The 17,696-nt window shown below is 41.2% G+C and overlaps 1 protein-coding gene across 2 annotated transcripts in view; it reads right to left on the bottom strand.

Annotated features, from left to right (window-relative positions):
* The window catches only part of SPPL3 (signal peptide peptidase like 3), a 54,994-nt gene that overhangs the window by 14,717 nt on the left and 22,581 nt on the right, over positions 1 to 17,696 (bottom strand). Inside the window, exons 2-3 of one of the 2 annotated variants that reach the window (XM_027696891.1) lie at positions 7,822 to 7,899; positions 2,185 to 2,279 (exon numbers count right to left, since the gene is read on the bottom strand). In XM_027696891.1, coding sequence (XP_027552692.1) covers positions 2,185 to 2,279; positions 7,822 to 7,899 — 173 coding nt within the window. The remainder of the gene's footprint in view (positions 1 to 2,184; positions 2,280 to 7,821; positions 7,900 to 17,696) is intronic. The other variant, XM_027696892.1, reaches the window with a different exon arrangement.

The following is a 17,696-nucleotide window of genomic DNA, read 5'->3' as shown; positions in this document are numbered from 1 at the left end:
CTTTCTGCTAAAAACCACCATGAACTCAGGCTCACATTTTATAGCTGGTGGCAATTTTAAACAGTGCACAGATACTGAAGTATTTTATTATTTCCCCCACCTCAACCCTGCAGTGTGACCACTGGGGGATGTTGATAATGAGACAGGACATTTTTTACTGCATTTTACCATGAGTTTTTAGAATTACTAACAAAATTGAGAAGCCCACCTATCCCCACATACTCCAACAATTATCCAGTCTCTGTAGCTGTATTTATATTTGATCCCTGGAGGGGACAGAAGCCGTAAGCAATAACCCAATTAAAAATATAAGACACAGTTATTCTTGTAGAACACCAAAATAACAGGTAACATCTGAAGAATCACTTGATAAGTGACCAGTGAAAAATAATACAATACTCAGACATAGAAGAGACATAAAACCAGCTGAACATCACTGTGTTATCCCAAAATAATTAGACACTGCTGTATGAAGGGGGTTTTAAGGATCTTAAGGATAAGCTTTTAGGTTGTCAAGCAGAATATAGCAATATAACCACAAAGGAAAATATACACACATATTGCTTATGTGTGTGTGTTTCTGTGTAAGAATGTGTCTTTAAATAACAAGTTACCTGCACAACTCAGTTACTGATGTATCTGATTATGCTGAAAAACCTCACACTCCCATGAAACATGCTCACAACAACCTGTCATAAATATCCAACCATTTTCATAAAAGAGAAGCTAAACAATGAGCAGGGAAGTCATGACACCTGCACTCATTGATTAGTTCGTGTCGTGATCTATTATTCTTAAACATAAGCAGCACAGTAAATTTTAAAAATAAAAAGCAGAGGAACTCAGTCCCTTGGGATTTCTGCATTGCTGAGGTCTGGTACAAAAAGGTACAGTGCAATACAGACAGTGCAGTGATGACAGTGTGAGGACACAGAAATCCTAATCTGTGACTTAGATCTGGTTCTCCTGCTCTGAGAAAGCACATTTATTCACATGCCCTTCAACTTCCAAAGGGAAAAACTGAACACAACAAAACCCCAGAAATGACACACTACACACCACCTTGGCATCTGGGAATTAGTGCCCGCAGCATTAAATGTCAGGGCTCTTCGTTTCATTTCTGATCATTCTGACAGCTAATCCCCTTAATGTGCTTATTCCCCAGCCCCAGACTGTCTTCCCTCACTGCCCAGATGCCAAAAGCCTCAACTGTTCATTGCCGAATCACCAAGCACAGCAACCTCTCTGCTCTGTGCTGCCAACAGAAGCGGTGTCTGACAACTATGTAAATTCCAAGAGTCTATTTTAAAAAAGGCAAAAAAAGCAAGAGACACATACAACATACGTTATTTAATTTATAATTTTAAAGCTATATTTCTTACTTTAAACAAAACAAGCTTGGCATTCAGGGTTTCATGCACAGGGCTTCTCACTTATCTCACTCCTGACTTCTATATCTGAGGAAAATATTTCATTCTAGAGCCTATTCTCAGAAGATGGCCACATAAATTGTTATAAGGTAAAATCAGGTGTGAATTTACAGCACATTGTGCACAGTGTGTTCCACTCTAACTGTTCACTTCCATATTTTTACCTGTAAAACAGTGCATCTCCAGTGGCCAAGCTGCCTGGAACCTATTTATAGCCCACAGAGGGGACAGTCACCCCGCAGGAGCTGACATGTTAATCCCACTCTGAATAGACAGTGCAGACACGTATTTTTTGTCCATTATAAATGAGTTGCCCAAAGCCCTGTGAACTCTCTTCAGTTTCTCCACTGACAAGGCTGAATCATCCTCGGGGGCCTGTCAGAGCACCCCACAGCCTCTCCCTGCCCCTGGACTGACCAACGCGTCACAGCCACGACTCCAGACAGAAAGGAATTACAGTCCCTTCTCACTCTGGGGTGGCTTTTTCAAAGTAAAGCTGTTTCCATTTCCAGCAGAACATGACGAATTGTGCACATGCAATTTTTATGCATTATGGAAATGCTGATGTTTAAAAAGAGGCTTCCACAGGCACGGACCAGACACAGAGAGCAGTGAGAGGGCACAGGGAGGTGGGAAGTGCCCAGGGATCCCTTGGATCAGGGGAATCTGCAATGCAGCAGCTGGAACACGCGCCCAGGGGAAGCAGAAGGTGCAGGACACAAGTGAGGGAAGGAAGACAAGGAGTAAAGCTGACCCTTACTGTTATTGGTGCTGTTGCCATTGAAGGACCCAGCGGCGCTGCTGTTGTCTTTCTCTTTGTCTTGATTCTCAAAGTCCATGTTCAGAGACCTGCAGGAGCAAAGCAAATGGAACACAGAAGATTTAAACTCCTGTTTAGGCTCATTCCCATTGGTCTCGTTCCCATTCTGCCACCCTCTCCCTGAAAAAGTCCTGCAATGCTGGTTATTGGAAAGAACACCAAACGCTCCGGGAAATTAGGATAAATGAAATGCTTAGTTACAGATAAGGCACCAAATCACAGGTTCTGACAGTGAGACCTTTCACCAGTGCCTGCACTGGGGAGTGTTAAATATCTTTGCTGTGCTTGTTGTTAGCTGCATTTCTGGGAAGTGTAGAACATGATGGAAGCACAGTAAACATTTCAATTCTCCGGTGAATTTGAATTCTTTCCAAGTTCTCATTTGGTTCCTTTTCATTCAAATTTAACTATTGGTTTCATTTTTAAGACAATATTATTGCCTCCCTCTAAATGTTGCTATGAATGATGACCCAAACCAGCTTACAAGTAAATTGTCTGCTGAATGTAAGGCCTTACTTCACTGAAAAAACTTCAGCAAAGCCTAGATTTTACATACAGCCAGAACAGATGCCTAGAGGAAGCTCTGAATAAATAACACAAATTGACATAATTTAATTAATCCACAGGAGCTGACAACACTCCCCTGTGTAGCCAGCTCAGCTGTTATTGAGTCATCTTTTCATTTTGATATACACACTTCTAAAAAGTTCCAAAATAACACAGTACTCTACTCCTTTTGCCACAGTCCTTCACTTTGATATAACTTGCAAATTACATTCTAACAGATTTGGCATGACTTTCTGAAACAGGGGAATTTCACTTAAGGTCTCTTTTGACCAGCAATACTTTCTATCACTAAATTCTACACACTTTTTAATAAAAATACCAGCAATCAAGTTTACCATGAGAATTTCTCATTCAGATGCACATATGTTATCCATGATTTAGTTGCATATTTATTTATTCAAATAAGCTACAGAGAAGCACCAGAAGCATCGGTCTTTTCTTAAGTCTGCAGCAGCATCCAAGTATTTCAATAAAACTTCCAGGTCAACAGGCATTAACTCTTTTTCAAGTTTAGCTGTAACTGTGCTATGCTAAGTAAACAAATTCAATTAATTTATCAGACAAGTAATAAATGCACCGCGATCTTCTAAACAATTCCAGGGGCATCAGAGTTATTTCCTTTCACCCCCTGCAATGCACAGGTGAGCGAGTCTGTGCTGCAGTCCCAGAGCCAAAATCAAGCACATCCAGGTCTGCAGGACCAAGACAAGTGGGGTGTATTAACGACAGAGGGGTTGAGAAGCTTCACTGCATCACACAAAACCAAGGAAAAGGCTCTTCCAGTCTAGAACTGGTTTGTTTCCTTTGCTTCTATTAAGCAAGTGCTCCTCAACAGTGATACGAGATTTAAGCAGCTTTTGGGCTCAGGCTGAATATGAGGAAGCTTCCACTTCAGACATACAGTACTTGTACACAGATGATGGATCATCACCCAAAGAGTTATCAAACATACAAAGAGGCAATGGAGAACACTGAAATTCTAACCAATTAATCTGTTGTTCTGAGCTTGTTCTTCTAAAGATCTCTCCGCTCTGCCTCTTGTTTGGAGTGCCTCCATCCCTCATCCACGCTCCCTTTTCCCCCATTATCCATTGTAGCTTCATAATTTTCCTCTCAAGCTATAAAAATCTGGGAGGAGGCTGACAGCCCTCCAGGCCTTGCTCCAAGACTCAGGCAAACAACATCATTCTTTTCTCAGTGCAGCGTTCCGTTCCCCTCTGAATTAGCACAGTTTAGCAAGAACTTCACACCATCATTCTCCCAGTGGCACCAGGCAACTCATAATTTAAGGGATTGCTATCAGCAGAGAAAACTGGAAATAAAAACTATTAGATCTACTGCTCATAAACAATCTCAGCCCCTCTCCTTTCACTGCAACGGTGTCAGCAATTATTATTACCTAAAACATCTCTGCCTCAAAAGTAAGCGTACATTAGGAAATTACTTTCACTTAGCAACACAGCTGCTGATCCAAGCCAACTCCTGAATAATCTCCAACTGTTTCATGATTTGGCTCTTCCCTCTGCTACAAATTATCACTAACATAATAAAAAAAATTGAAAGTGATCACCAAAACACCCTCCAAGAAAGCTAAAAATTATACTGTAAAAAAATATTCTCCAAACTACTGGACTGAAGAGAAATGGCAAGTTGGGAAACATTTGCTGTTTTGTTCAAGTTTCTCCTGAGCTTCCAAAGGGAATGTTGGGCCAGCACCTCCCATGGGGCACTGAACTGCTCCGTTGTTCCTCCTGTGGGTCCCCACAGCTCCATCTGGGAGGATTTCCAGCGCAGTGTTTCAAAGCAGGCAGGAGTCCCTCCCGCAGGGAACCGCTCCGGAGGGTCACGCTGAGGCCACAGGAATGAGTAAGCTGCTGGCACGTCACTATCATGGAAGTTCAGATTCAACTATGGATCACTTCCACTGCAGCGATGCCTCGGGGAACCCCACAGGACATGTTTGTATGGAACAATGGAGGGAACAGGAAAGCAAGGATGTATCTACAGAGGCGCCTGCAGACACAACACATGAAGAAATTCCTTCTTGCTCTGCTCATGAGGACGGTCACTGTCTGACAGCACTGGGACTGTGGGAATGCCAAGCTGTAAATCCAACCAGAAGCACTCCATGTTCACATGAACTCTAAGTTCACCATGTGAGCTACTTTCTATTTACAAATGCTTTGGATACCCAAAGCCTGGAGACGGAAAACTCCAGTTCATCCCATGCTTTGGTTTGGTTTAAAAGCAGGTACTTGGACAGGTACATTCTGGGTTTAATCTGGCTTTACATAAGCTGAGACACCAAGTCTGGGGAAGTGATAGGATAGAAAAAGATTTAGCTGTTACCTGCCTGCAAAGTAACCCCAACATTTAAGTCCCAGAGAAGCATTTGGACAAGAATAGGTGTCTGCCCTGCCCTAGGAAACAACCTGAGCTCACCTCTTTAAAAATCCATAACTAACACAGATCCTTGCACGCTCCCGTTTACAGCTTGCGAGGGTTTAAAGGATTAGCCTTCCCCCTTTGGCAGTCAGGAATGAAAGTATGTCAAGTTCAAGGACCGAGAGACAGTCAGAGTGTACATGGGAGAGACGTTCCAAAGGGCTGGAAGCTAAAACTCCTGACCCGGAACAAACGTTGGAAGGCAATGCTCGTTCATCCACAGGAAGAGAAGGGGAACTCAGCTCTACCAGCTGCACTTCATTCTAGGTGTGGGCTTTACCCAGGATTTATTAGACACTCTTCTGGCTATACTGAGGGTTTGGGATACTTTGATCTGTTTTGGTTTTGGACAAATGCTGCCTGTGTGAACTAGGACACTGGACCAAGGCTTTCCTTCGTTCCCCCGAAACTTCCTGCATTAGATTAGATCCACCAGGCACGTGGATTTTATCCTAATGACTCACCCACCCAATTCTTTCTGATCCTATTACTGCACTTCTGTTTCAGTCACTTGCCAGCAACATCACAATAACTCTATCTGCTTCTTTCCAACTGAAAATCAGAAACCAAACCCACTTTCTGCCACACAGAGGTTAACTAAGGAGTGCTATTTTCTTTTTGTCTTGTGACAGCTCCTTTAAAGACAAAGCACTCAAGCCTAGGTGACATCACTGCTGTCATACGAGAACAAGCACCCTAAACTGTAACTTTCATCTTTCCAGCAAGACACTTTCCTAAGAAAATTCAACCTCTTCGATAGAAATTTTTGTTTTACTTCTTTAGGAATTTCCAATTGAATATAATTTTGTAACTTAGTACCACTCTTTAATTTCTTAAATAACGTAATTGTGTCTTTGTCAGCACCACTGCAAAATTTTCTGTATAAAACTGCTTTTGACCTCATCCCTGCCCGAGCAGAATTGGAGCTTGTCCAAGTCTCCATCAGAACTCTGGGGTTTAGCTCAGGCAACTGCTAAAGAAACTGATACAGGAAATTAATTAGGAAGGTAATTTTAAACATATGGGACCCCATCTTGATCTACAACAAGTTGCATCTTGGGGTTTTCAGGATACATACAAAGAAGTGGCCTAGAACAGGACATTTCCTCAAGGGATTTGTATCCATCACCACTGCACCACTTCATCAGGTGAGCTGGACTGCTCTGAAGTTCACAGTCCTTGCTACGTGAGTAGTTTTAAATGTAAAGCACAGGACAAGATGGTAAAAGAGCATGTGCAGATATAAATAAGATGGCAAACAGCAGGGGAAAATTTTTAAGAGCAAGGAGCTCCAGGAAGGACAAGCAATTGAAGTTCAAGCACTCCTGCTGTTTTATATTGCATTATGTCCTCATAATTGAATTTTAATAAATGCTACAGCTTCTTGCAGCCAGATGCACAGTTCCTTTTCACAAAACTGCATAAATTCCAATAGTTAATAATTTAATTAGTCCCACAACTATTTGCTAATCTAACTCAAAACGTGAAGAAAAAACTAAACAAATACAACCTTTTATTACTTTTTTGTTCTGATCACCTCTAGATTTTGTTTTCCTAAGGCCTTCTATTTTAATTCCAGCAGCAGTGCTGTTACCTAATGCTTGCTATCAACAACAGACAGCTCTGGCAAAAAATTGGCTCTTTCATTATATGACTTTATTAACTTATGATGGTGATATAAAACCTCTTATCCTGACAGCTGCAACTCACATCGTGTTATGACCACAGCTATCATCGACTTCAGGAGCACTCACAGCAGTTCAGAGACTCTGCATGGACTGCATGGCCTTTATCACAGACTTGTGAAATGAAGCACTGCTCTTCAAGGAGCAGAAAGGAAAACATGCTGTTATCTAAGTTTTTAAAAAATAATACTTTCATGTTGTGATTTTTTTTTTTAAATACATCAGGATGAGCCTCATTCCTCAGGTGCCACTGCAGTCCAACAAACTGGATAATACCACATGCAAGTCTAAAGGGACAACTGTGTTTTCTCTAAACTACACTCAAGTCTCCTAAAATGAGGCAAATTTGATTTTTGAAGATTCAAACTCATCCTGCAGCAGTTGTCAGATGCTCTGCTGGAATTCAGCACTGCAGTTTCCCCACTCCTGTATTAGGCTGTTCCCCAGGCTGGAGCAAACAGCAGTGGGACCTGTGTGACAGGCCTTGTTTGCCATCCCACGAGGACACGCTCCATCAACCAACACTGAACCACAGATAAAATTCTGCTATTGATACCATTCCCTTCTATCTCTCTCAACAATCCTTTAATACCCTCTAGAATACAAATTTACAGAGCTGTCTTCAGAGACTGACTTTTCAGTTATCTCATAGGTGTTTGTACCGTGACATGCAGTCACATCTTTCAGAAGCCCCAGCTCGCTACTGTTTCTTCCTTTTCCATCTCCTTTCCAGAAGCAAAACCATTTCATTTACATCACAGCCATCAGTGTGACAAAGGTACAATGAACCAAAAGGCATAAACTGTATTCAGTCACTTGCAATATTTTTATTTGAAAAATAAAAATTCTACAGAACCTTAAGGAAAAATCTTACCTGAAACTGCCGTAGACTATGAGGAGAATAGAAATCAGGAAGGTAGACACTTGACTGGAATCCACAAGGGAATATGCCCTGGAATCAGGAAAAAGAAGGCAGGTGTGTCACCATGAGTGTCCATTTCTCCAGTGCCATTTGCTAATTCTTTTTCTTATCATACTACAAATAGAGAACTGGATGACAAATCTTTATGGCAGCTCTCTCTGAAGTTCTCATTTTATCTAGGAACATAAAACCTGTATCTTGTAAATTAATTTTTATATTCCAGACTGCAGCATGCAAACCCTGTACAACCACCAAAGGGCAGCTCAAAAGCCTTGTGGTAATTTATTCTGAACTCACCAGATTCAGATTTTTTCCCTGAAACTCATTAAAATTGCTTCAATTAGGACTACTGCAGCCCTGCAGGTCAGTGACAGTAACCTGTTTTCCACAAGACTTCTTACATCTCAGCTGACAGTGGTTAGGTGACAATACGGCAGTTGAGGCTCACTTAGGCAGGGAGAAAAAAACAAAAAAAAAGGAGCCCCCAAAAAATAAAGCCCAAACATCACAACAAACTGCAATATCCATTTATTAAACCACAGACAATTCCCTCCCTATTGCATCTTGCAGACCACTTGATACAGGATTACTGAGGGACATCTCAGCAGGAGGCTTAAAAAGCAGTTTTATCTGGGTTGATTTCCTGCTCTAACACACTGTGGGTAAAGCATGGAAACAGGAATATTAATATAGCACAGGGTCACTGTGCTGGGAGGGCACAGCAGGCAGGGAGAGGCTCTGGAGCCACTCCACAACTCCCAACAGGTTATCCACAACTTGTGCTGAAGGAACGGAAAAGAGCAAGAACAATCCCCAATGGTAAGTGCAATTGTCTTAGCCTATGAAAAGGATAACTAAGCATTTCTGAAAACCAACCAAAAGGCCTAATTTCAACAAGACTATGGATATGGAACAAAGATAATTGAATTACATGATTGTTCCAAATTAAGTATCACTGAGCAAATAAAAACTGAAGATACCAGACAGTTACAGAATCACTCATCCCATTCCCAATTTAAAAGCAATTTAGAGAAAATTTCCAAACCACTAGACACACAGTTTAAAATACTTTCTTTTAATACATAAACACAAATGTGAATCTTCTACTGCAGAAATCCAATATTAAACATCTCTGACAAACAGCCTCTTTTAGATGAAATTATATACTTGTGAATTAAGCTTTTAAGAAATTAGAAACTACTTTGGCTAATTACCATAAATAACTTCAACATAACCCCACACTAAAAGTGAAAAGCAGAGATCTTATTTGCTCAGAATGTTGGCCAACACATAAAAACGATCTTGAGCTTTATATATTTAATCTTTTTGGTCATGTTTCACCTTTAGTTCCCAGGCTGTGGAACAGAGGTCTTAAAAGGATCCAAGAAGATCAAGACACTGAATTCAAATACATGCAACATGAAACTCAGCACTTACAACCAGTGTATATATAAAAGTTCAGGTTCTGCATAATATAGTTCACAGCATATTATTTTTATCCAGTGGTTAGAGCTAAGCTCACACCAAAAAGGAACAGCTTAAGGATAACTACATTAGTTTTATGTCCCTCACCCAACCCTGTGCAAAGGGAAAGTGAAGCTTTGTATTCTGTTTGGATTTGAGAAGAAATAGAGGAATTCCACTATTAAAAGAACATTCAGAAAATCCACATTTACGAGAAAAACAAAATGATTGACTGGAATTTCAACTGGTATCAAACATGTCCAAGGTTGTGCACTGAACTTCATTAACTGATGTTCATAAAATTGCATCTTCACAAATTGGCAAATACTTTTGAGATGAACAGTGTTTTCCATGTAATTCATCATTCAGTGACAATTTTGGAGGCTAGGATAATTAATATGCCATTTCATCATAATTACTAAACATTAGTCAAAACAAGGCTGTAAATGTTAAAAAGATTCATAAAACAGATGAAACATGGATGATACCCAGATCAGGCCTGTGCATAATCCATTAAGTTTTGTACCAGAGACTGAGGGCCCTTTGGCACAATGAAAGAAGCTGAATAAAGCACTGATCCAACACCCCCCAATCCGCTGACAGGCTGCAGTGGGGAGCAGGGTTCTGGGCAAGGGGGAAATGGGAATGACAGTCCATCCATCCTGCACAGGAGAAGTGCAATGGTGCAATTAAAAACTCATCACAGACCAGGGACATCTCCTGCCTTCTCCCTGCAGAGATCTCTACAGCAGCACATCCTAAAAACTCGGGGCTGCTATCCCTGTTATGGGCTGGGAAAATTCATACTCGCTGATATTCCAGCAAACAGGGCCAGGGAGGTCCAGTCACACTTTCCTTCTTCCTGAGGCAGCTGGAAAAAGAACAAGGCAAAACACACACTGTATGACAGGCTGAGCCAAGGGAGCAGCTCGGGCACGTCCAGATTCCAGCCAAAGTTTCCAACACAAGTAACCCACAAACAAACTCCAGGAATAATTTTACAGTGCGGAAGTGAAGCTCATTGTAATAAAACCCTGCAACTTTTTAACATCTACTTTCCCTACATTATATAAGGTATTGCACAAAACCTGAAACCAGAACTGCTTCCTAAAATCCTAACCACTGACTGGATAGACAGTTCATTAAGTGACTAAAAATCCTGGATCTCAAATAAACACTTCCTAACACATTAATCTAGGCTAGAGGTAATAAGCAAATGACTATCACACGAAAGAATCAAAAAGTAAGATTACTTCCAAGTTTTTAATATTATTCAAAATGACAGTGATCTGCAAACCCCTTTGTAATTTTTACTGAAATTTAAATGACCTTCTGCTAGTCCACCAGATTCCATATGCATATAACTGGATTCTCCTATAGGCATATTTCAAATATGCAAGTTCATATACTCTCACAGACAAACAAGGCATCAGGGCCTCGTTCTTCTCAAGTGGGATCAGCCAAAACAAAAAAAAAAACCCACACTACTGATGTTGCAGCAGACTTTGTGCAGTCACATTTAACCAGCCTTCCACTGCACATATAGAAATGAAATCAGCTTCCTTCTAACAAGGTATTTCTGTAAAACTGTTTAATCTTGGAACAAGTCATGGAAACTTGTGCACATAAAACGCCTGTAGCAAGCCTGTGCATAGTTGTCCCTTGACTTAAATACTGATTTTAAATGCAATTCTTAGTACTTACTACATGACAATCCACAAAGAAAAGATCATTATTCCTCATCCTCAATCTGAAAATTAATACTGGGTAAGGTCATGCTAAAGGTTCCTTTGAAGACTGACTTCAGTCAGTTCAGGTGTGTGCCATGTTACAGGAACAACTACCAGCCCGGTTCTGCACTCCAGTACATATCCAGAGCACTGCTCAAAATGCAAAGTCAACATTGGTTTTCCAAAGGAAGCACAGTTTTTAGGATTCTTACGCTGAAATTCAACATCCATGTAAGGCAGTTGGTTTAGAAGTTATTTAATCAGGCTATCAGATTCTTGCTCAGTCAAGTAACAAATAACTAATTACTAGACCCAAGTATTTTATAAAACCAAGCACTTGCTGCCTTAAGTCCCTTTTCTCAGCCAGTCACTGAGAGGTGACTTCCCAAACACTTCTTCTAGTTAAGATCTCACTCTGAACCTGCATCTTTACGAGGCAGAGATCAATTTTCACAAATTCTCTGCCATGAGGCATCTATTTCTGGCAGCTCCATGGGCAAGTGCTCGGAGCACAGCGCCTGCGAAGGCATGCCAGGGCAGAGACACAGCGAGCACTGTTCCAGAACATATTCTGTGAGTCTGCCCTACAGCCATACAGTGCAAGTATTGTCTGGACAACAATCCCAGCAGCGAGCTCTCCAGCCTGGCACAGACTGCTCCATAGACCTTTACCTACAGAACAATTCCAGGGATGCCCAGCCGTTGGGACACACCACCACTTCCAAACAGTAGCCATGCAAAACACACCACGCCAGTTACAGCTGGCGTTCCAAGCAGGACTCTCCCCTCTTCTGGGAAAACATGAATAACTTCTGTATTCCCAAGGGAACAGAGACCCACTTCATTCCCAGCTAGAGAAGATGGGAACCAGCTAATGGAAGTTGCCACAACAGTAATAGCGCCACATGAGAGACACTTGCAAGCTCTTTTCTCTCCATCAGCAGCTGCAGGTCCAGCTCTTTTCCCCTGTCCCCCCAGGTCCAAGCTCACCTGTCTTTGGGAACATTCACTCTACAAGGTCTGCCCACTGTTCTCCTAGTCTGTAATTAGTTTTTAATTTCTCTGGCTTTGTTTTTAGTTTTGCACTTCCACTCAAAAATCCCTCAGTCAATGCAAGCACCGGTTTTCACGTTTCAGATGAGCAGTTTCTGGGTAACAGTCCTTCCAAACCAGCAGAACCACCCTCAGGCAAAGCCTGGTACTTCTTTTTGCCCTCCCTGTCGAGCAATAAATATCTGCAACCTGCTTTGTTCAGTGAAGACTCAGAGAAAGGCAGAACTAGGAACCAAAGGTGTCTCTAGCTGACAGTGCAGACAGAGCATTACCCTCGACACAACCCACTCGTCACGGGCCAGGCTGAACTGACCACAAGCCAAAACATTGCCATTACAAAAGCAACTTCTCATCTTTTCCAGACACCTGTTCTTCTTCATACCATGCCTGCATAACCATCTGCAAACCCACACACAAAACCAGACTGGGGAACCTGTCTGTCTGAATAATGATGAAGAGTGAATGGGAAACTTTCTCAAGAGATTTAGATTCCTGATCTGGCCCATTTCCGAACATAAAATCAAAGAGGAAAGACTGTTCAGTGGCAGCATTGGCTTAAGTACCCCCAAATTATGCCCAAGACATCAGGGAAGTTTTATGTAATTAGAATGAAAACCTCCTTCTGTTTGCACAAGACATCTACTAAATGTATGATCAAAGAAATTCAGCCCCTCCATGCTTCAGGAGCAAATATCACTCCCCTGACTTCCAGGTACAAGAGGGATGATTGTGAGGAATTCTGCCAAGGGGGGAATGGGAAGCCTGTGCCCTGAAGTTTCCATAGCAATGCAAGCTAAAGGCCTCGGACATGGATCATGCTCATACAAAAGCTGCTGTAACAGCAACAAGACAAACTTTCCCTGCCTTTACTGTACATATACAAGAACGCAAACAATGGAGCAACAAATAAATCACATCAACTTTAAAAGTGCAGCAGATGAACTATGTTCACTAAAGTTCACATGAAGAGAGAAGATAGCATTTCATCACGTATTTTCCTTTATCAGTGATCATAATATCCAAGAGTTTACAAGATTAAGGAAAATAAGACCATAAAAGGAAAGTGAGCACACTTGATAGGCTGGAATAAGGATGGATTAAAATAGAAGAGCTTTTGCTTTGTTTAATGGGACCAAATCTACAACTTCCCAACATCTATCAGAGAACCACAGAAATTCACCCTGATGGGAACGTAAGGAGATCATTTAATTCACTGGTCTTACTCTGGGGAGTGACAATCAATCAGTCATGACAGGTGTTTACCTCATCTGCTGTTTTAAAACACTCACTGGTGAAATTAGAAGACTCTCTTGACATATAATGTAAGTCTTTGTGACTACAATTTTAGTCCACAATGTTTCTCCTATACAAAAAGTCCTTCAAAACTCATGAGGAGCTTGTCATAACCAGCCTCATGTGGGGTAAAATGGATCCATACATGAATTCACTTGCACGCTTCAGTTTCTGAAAGATGTGGCTGCTTGAGAAGTGACCACACAAAACTTCAAACACTCTCCAGCCCACATTAAAAGCCACGGCTATTTACTCAACCAGTCTGGTGCTCTTCACCTGCACTTCAAATATCACTCATTTTTAAATGTCCACTGTCTCCTCTCAAGGTGAGTATAATCCCTGCCCATCAAAACATGCATCCCAATTCTCCTTGAAAGGAAACTCATAGGTAGTAGCAGCATTGGAAGGGTGATGATGGAGCTTCTCCCTCCCTGCCCTGTTACTCACCATTGACTTTCAGAACTCTCTAAATGCACACCTTCAGTGTGAGGGTCCCCTCTCAGCAGACAGTCAATTCTTACAGAGGGAAAACAGAAAGAAAAAAACAACAAAACAAAAAAAACCACCAACGAAATCCAAACAATCAACTTCTGCTGGGAATCTGGTGTTAAATGTCAAACTCGAGGATGGACACTTCCCCCTCCTCCGAATGTTTTATGTATTTCAAAAGCTTTGTTGTGTGTTTATTACATCAGTGATTGCTATAGCAATAGAAAAAACAAAGTCAAGAAATACCAGTTGGTAAATTCAAGGCAAGTTGAAGAGTATTTTGCACTTCCCCTGTTCCGCCCCAGGTTTTTGAGCGATCAACTCTGCGTAGAAAACAACATTCACCTTCACACAGCTGCAGTGACCCCAGGCATGTGTTTTCTTTTCCTCACAAGAGTGTGCTGCTCAGGAGGAAAACACTGCCCTGAATCTGTGTGTCTTGTACATTTTCAAAACATTCTGCTATTTTATTCCTCCAAAGAAGTGTGAGGTAACTCAGTGATCGGGCCAATGTACTGCTAAGAGCAGTTCATGTCTCTGCTACGGTGTCTGTGAGCCACCACTGCAGAATGAGTTATGAAGACGAACAAATCAAACCCAAGGACTCCAGAGCACGGCCCTGGGGCACATGGGAGAAGAGCACTCCATGGACATGGAGATCAATCACAGCTAATTGCACAAATATTCATTTTGGTTGGAGGGTGGACTCCCTCCATAGGTAAAACCAATACGACTTTTTTCCTTTACTGGACTCCAGGTCAAGGGTATCACTAAAAAGCCTCTTTCAATGCCCTGAGTGTGCACGATACACACATATTTAAGAGCCTCCATTAGGCTTGCTGCCAAACCAAAGTTAAATCTGAGTGGAACATTTAAAGGTATAATTTGAAGCGTGAAGTCATGGTACCCACAGATGTAAACATATCTCAACACTATTCCATTCTTTAGGGTGATTCATAGGAAAAACAAGCAAATTGCTATGGCTTCCCCTACATTACAGGAATAGCTTGTTTTCTAAAGAAAGTTTACAATTTCATCTCATTGTCACGTGAAGATAAGGTCTGGTAAGTCTGAGTAACTTATGGAAACATGGATTATGGTAGGAAAAAAAAACTTTAAACAAGTTTAAAGTGAAACAAAACAAAAAGAGAGAAATAGGAGTAATTTGAGATGTTCCACTAAAAACAGACTTTCCTATAGACTTTGTTAGGGCTCAGACAGGCATTTCAATTGGTAACCAGAGAACCAGGCTGCTGTTTAAGAGGCAGAGAACTCAGAACAACATTTTCACACTATTCCATACCATATCCATGTGTACATATATTTTTACATATACCATCTTAAACCCCAATTCCCTCTTCTACCCCTTCCAGAAAGCTGCTTTCCTAAAATTCTCCCTGCAAAACCAAATTCTGAGCTCCCAATGAAACTGCTAAGAGCAAACCCTCCTCTGAGCTCACTTTGTGATGAAACTGGAGTGTGTGTCCAGGGAGGCATCAGGAGACACAGTCTTGGAAAAAAAAAAGTATTTTCTGTTAAAAACATTATCAGAGCTTCTCTCTTGGTTTACCCCACTGTTTGCCAGCATAACAAAGAATTACATGTTTCACAGTGTTTAAGAATCACAGCCACCAGAAGATTTCCAGATTTCATGCTCAGCTTGGAGCACTCGTTTCCTCACAGGAATGGGGACACAACTTCCAGTCCCTGCATGGAAGCATAAGAATACTTTGCTTCCTCAAAGGACCATTATTCCAAACCATTATTCCAAATCGTGCCCATATACCTCAAAGGTATTTTCAGCTCCTGACCTCCCCCCTGTTCCAGTGGAACCACACTAAACAGGGTATTTGGGAGCAAAATTTGCAATCAGTGGTTCATGGAGAAAAATTACATCTTCACATAAGTTGTACTGGACACACATATCTGAGTATTAAGTAGCCTGAACCAAAATAAATATCCAAAACCCTATTGATTATCTTTGGCATTGTTGTCCCAGAAAATACTGCCTTTATTATTTTGTACTCAATGGGAGCCCGGATACATAATTTTCATCTCTTACCTACACACAAAAGGAAATTACTCTTTTGAGGTTTATTGTGCTTTGAGAAGGGTTGTTTGGTTGATTTGGGTTGGGAGTTTTGTTCTAAACCACACAAATGAAAAAAGACCTGGGAACCACCCTTTCTTTCTTTTTTTCTTTCTCAAAGAAAGAAACAACAAGATGTCATAAAAAGCAGGACATGCTTTTACTGCCAAATATATGTCACCACCAGCCAAGAATCCTCTCCAGAAGCAGATTTTGAAACTGTATCACAAGTATTTGTGACTGCAAACATTTTTTTTTTGAAAATGTGAACAAAACACCCATGCAATGATGTCTGCAACAGGGGATCCCTGTGGAAGAAGACATATCATTTCAATGAGTTAAGCTAACAAGAATATGTGGAAAAACACATTTGATATCAAAACACAGACTGAGTGAACGTTTCCTCAATTTTTGTATTTTACTGTGTCATGTTTATTTTAACTGAGCTGTTTCAGATCAGCCAACTTCTTCCAGAACACTGGCATCCCACTACAGACCAGCCCCAGCAAACTGCTGAGCCAAGGCACAGCCCTGGTTTTACTTTTTAAAAACAATTATTACTTTTATCCCTTCTTGACAATTAAATCTGAAGGACTCCAGCCTATGACAGGATTTGCCTGTGTTGGTTTGAAAATCGAAAGCTTGATTTCAAAGAAAGTCCAACACTGTAAATTGTATCCCCCTTCAGTCAGCTCACCTCTGACTTCAGCAGCATTAACAGAGCTCTGCCAAAAAAACCTTCTTTTCCAAACACTTGCCATTACAATTAGCTTGGGTTTTGCTTGTAAAACTTATTTTATTCATGAGCAGGAAAAGAAGAAAGAAGTGGAAATATGCGCCCAGCCCCGTTTTTGTGCGGGGAGGTTTCATCCCGGCCAGCAGCTGCACCATCGGTAGGTGTCAAAATGGACAGAGGGAGTCAACACGTGGCCAGGGACAAGGTGGGACTAAAACCCTCCCAGGAGCAGCTTACACTTGGATCTGGGTAAGCACACTGTAATACACACACCTGTAATCCAAGCTTTGCAGGAGTTCATGGAGATTAAACGAAACCAACCTTCCTGTTTTCCTGTAACTAACCCTGCACGCAGAAGGAAGTGCCGCTTTAATGAAGTTAATTTTCAAAACAGACTACAGGTACTGTAGTTGCTGCAATAGATGACAATATTTTATAATATTTTGTGCTGTTTCAGTCCTTTCAGATTTGTTTTCACAGTAAATTCTACAGCTGCAGCATGCAGTAGCATCCATTGAAAACTAATCAAGTTCTCTGTTCCCACAAGCCCTTTGAGCACCTGTACTTTTATAACCCACAGTTCTGCAAGACCTTTGCTCCCACCACAGAACAACACCTTGAAGCACAGGCCACCCACTAAAAAAACTGTTTCTTCAGAATAAGACACAAAACTCATTTGCTGAACTAATTAAAGAAACTGTATTGCCTGTAACTGCCTTCATAGTTTATCAAAGATTTCAGCGTACTGCAGGAGACACGTTCCAGTTCTGCTGTAGTACCACAAAAACTGCCCAACAAAATATGAACACAATGTTTTTGTGGAAGAATTCAAATCAGCAAATGCCAGAACAAGATGTAAATGTGTAATTATGAAAATGTACATAAATATACGTCTGAGCCATCTGACTGAGCAAGGCTGCAGCTCAGCCACAGGAACCAACTGACCACACAGGAAGCCTTTCCTCATGTAGAA

This window comes from Neopelma chrysocephalum, unplaced genomic scaffold, assembly GCF_003984885.1.
Source record: "Neopelma chrysocephalum unplaced genomic scaffold, ASM398488v2 Primary Assembly neopelma1_116, whole genome shotgun sequence".
Classification (NCBI taxonomy): Eukaryota; Metazoa; Chordata; class Aves; order Passeriformes; family Pipridae; genus Neopelma; species Neopelma chrysocephalum.
Note: the sequence above shows the minus strand (reverse complement) of the source record. Positions and strands in the feature narration are given on the sequence as shown.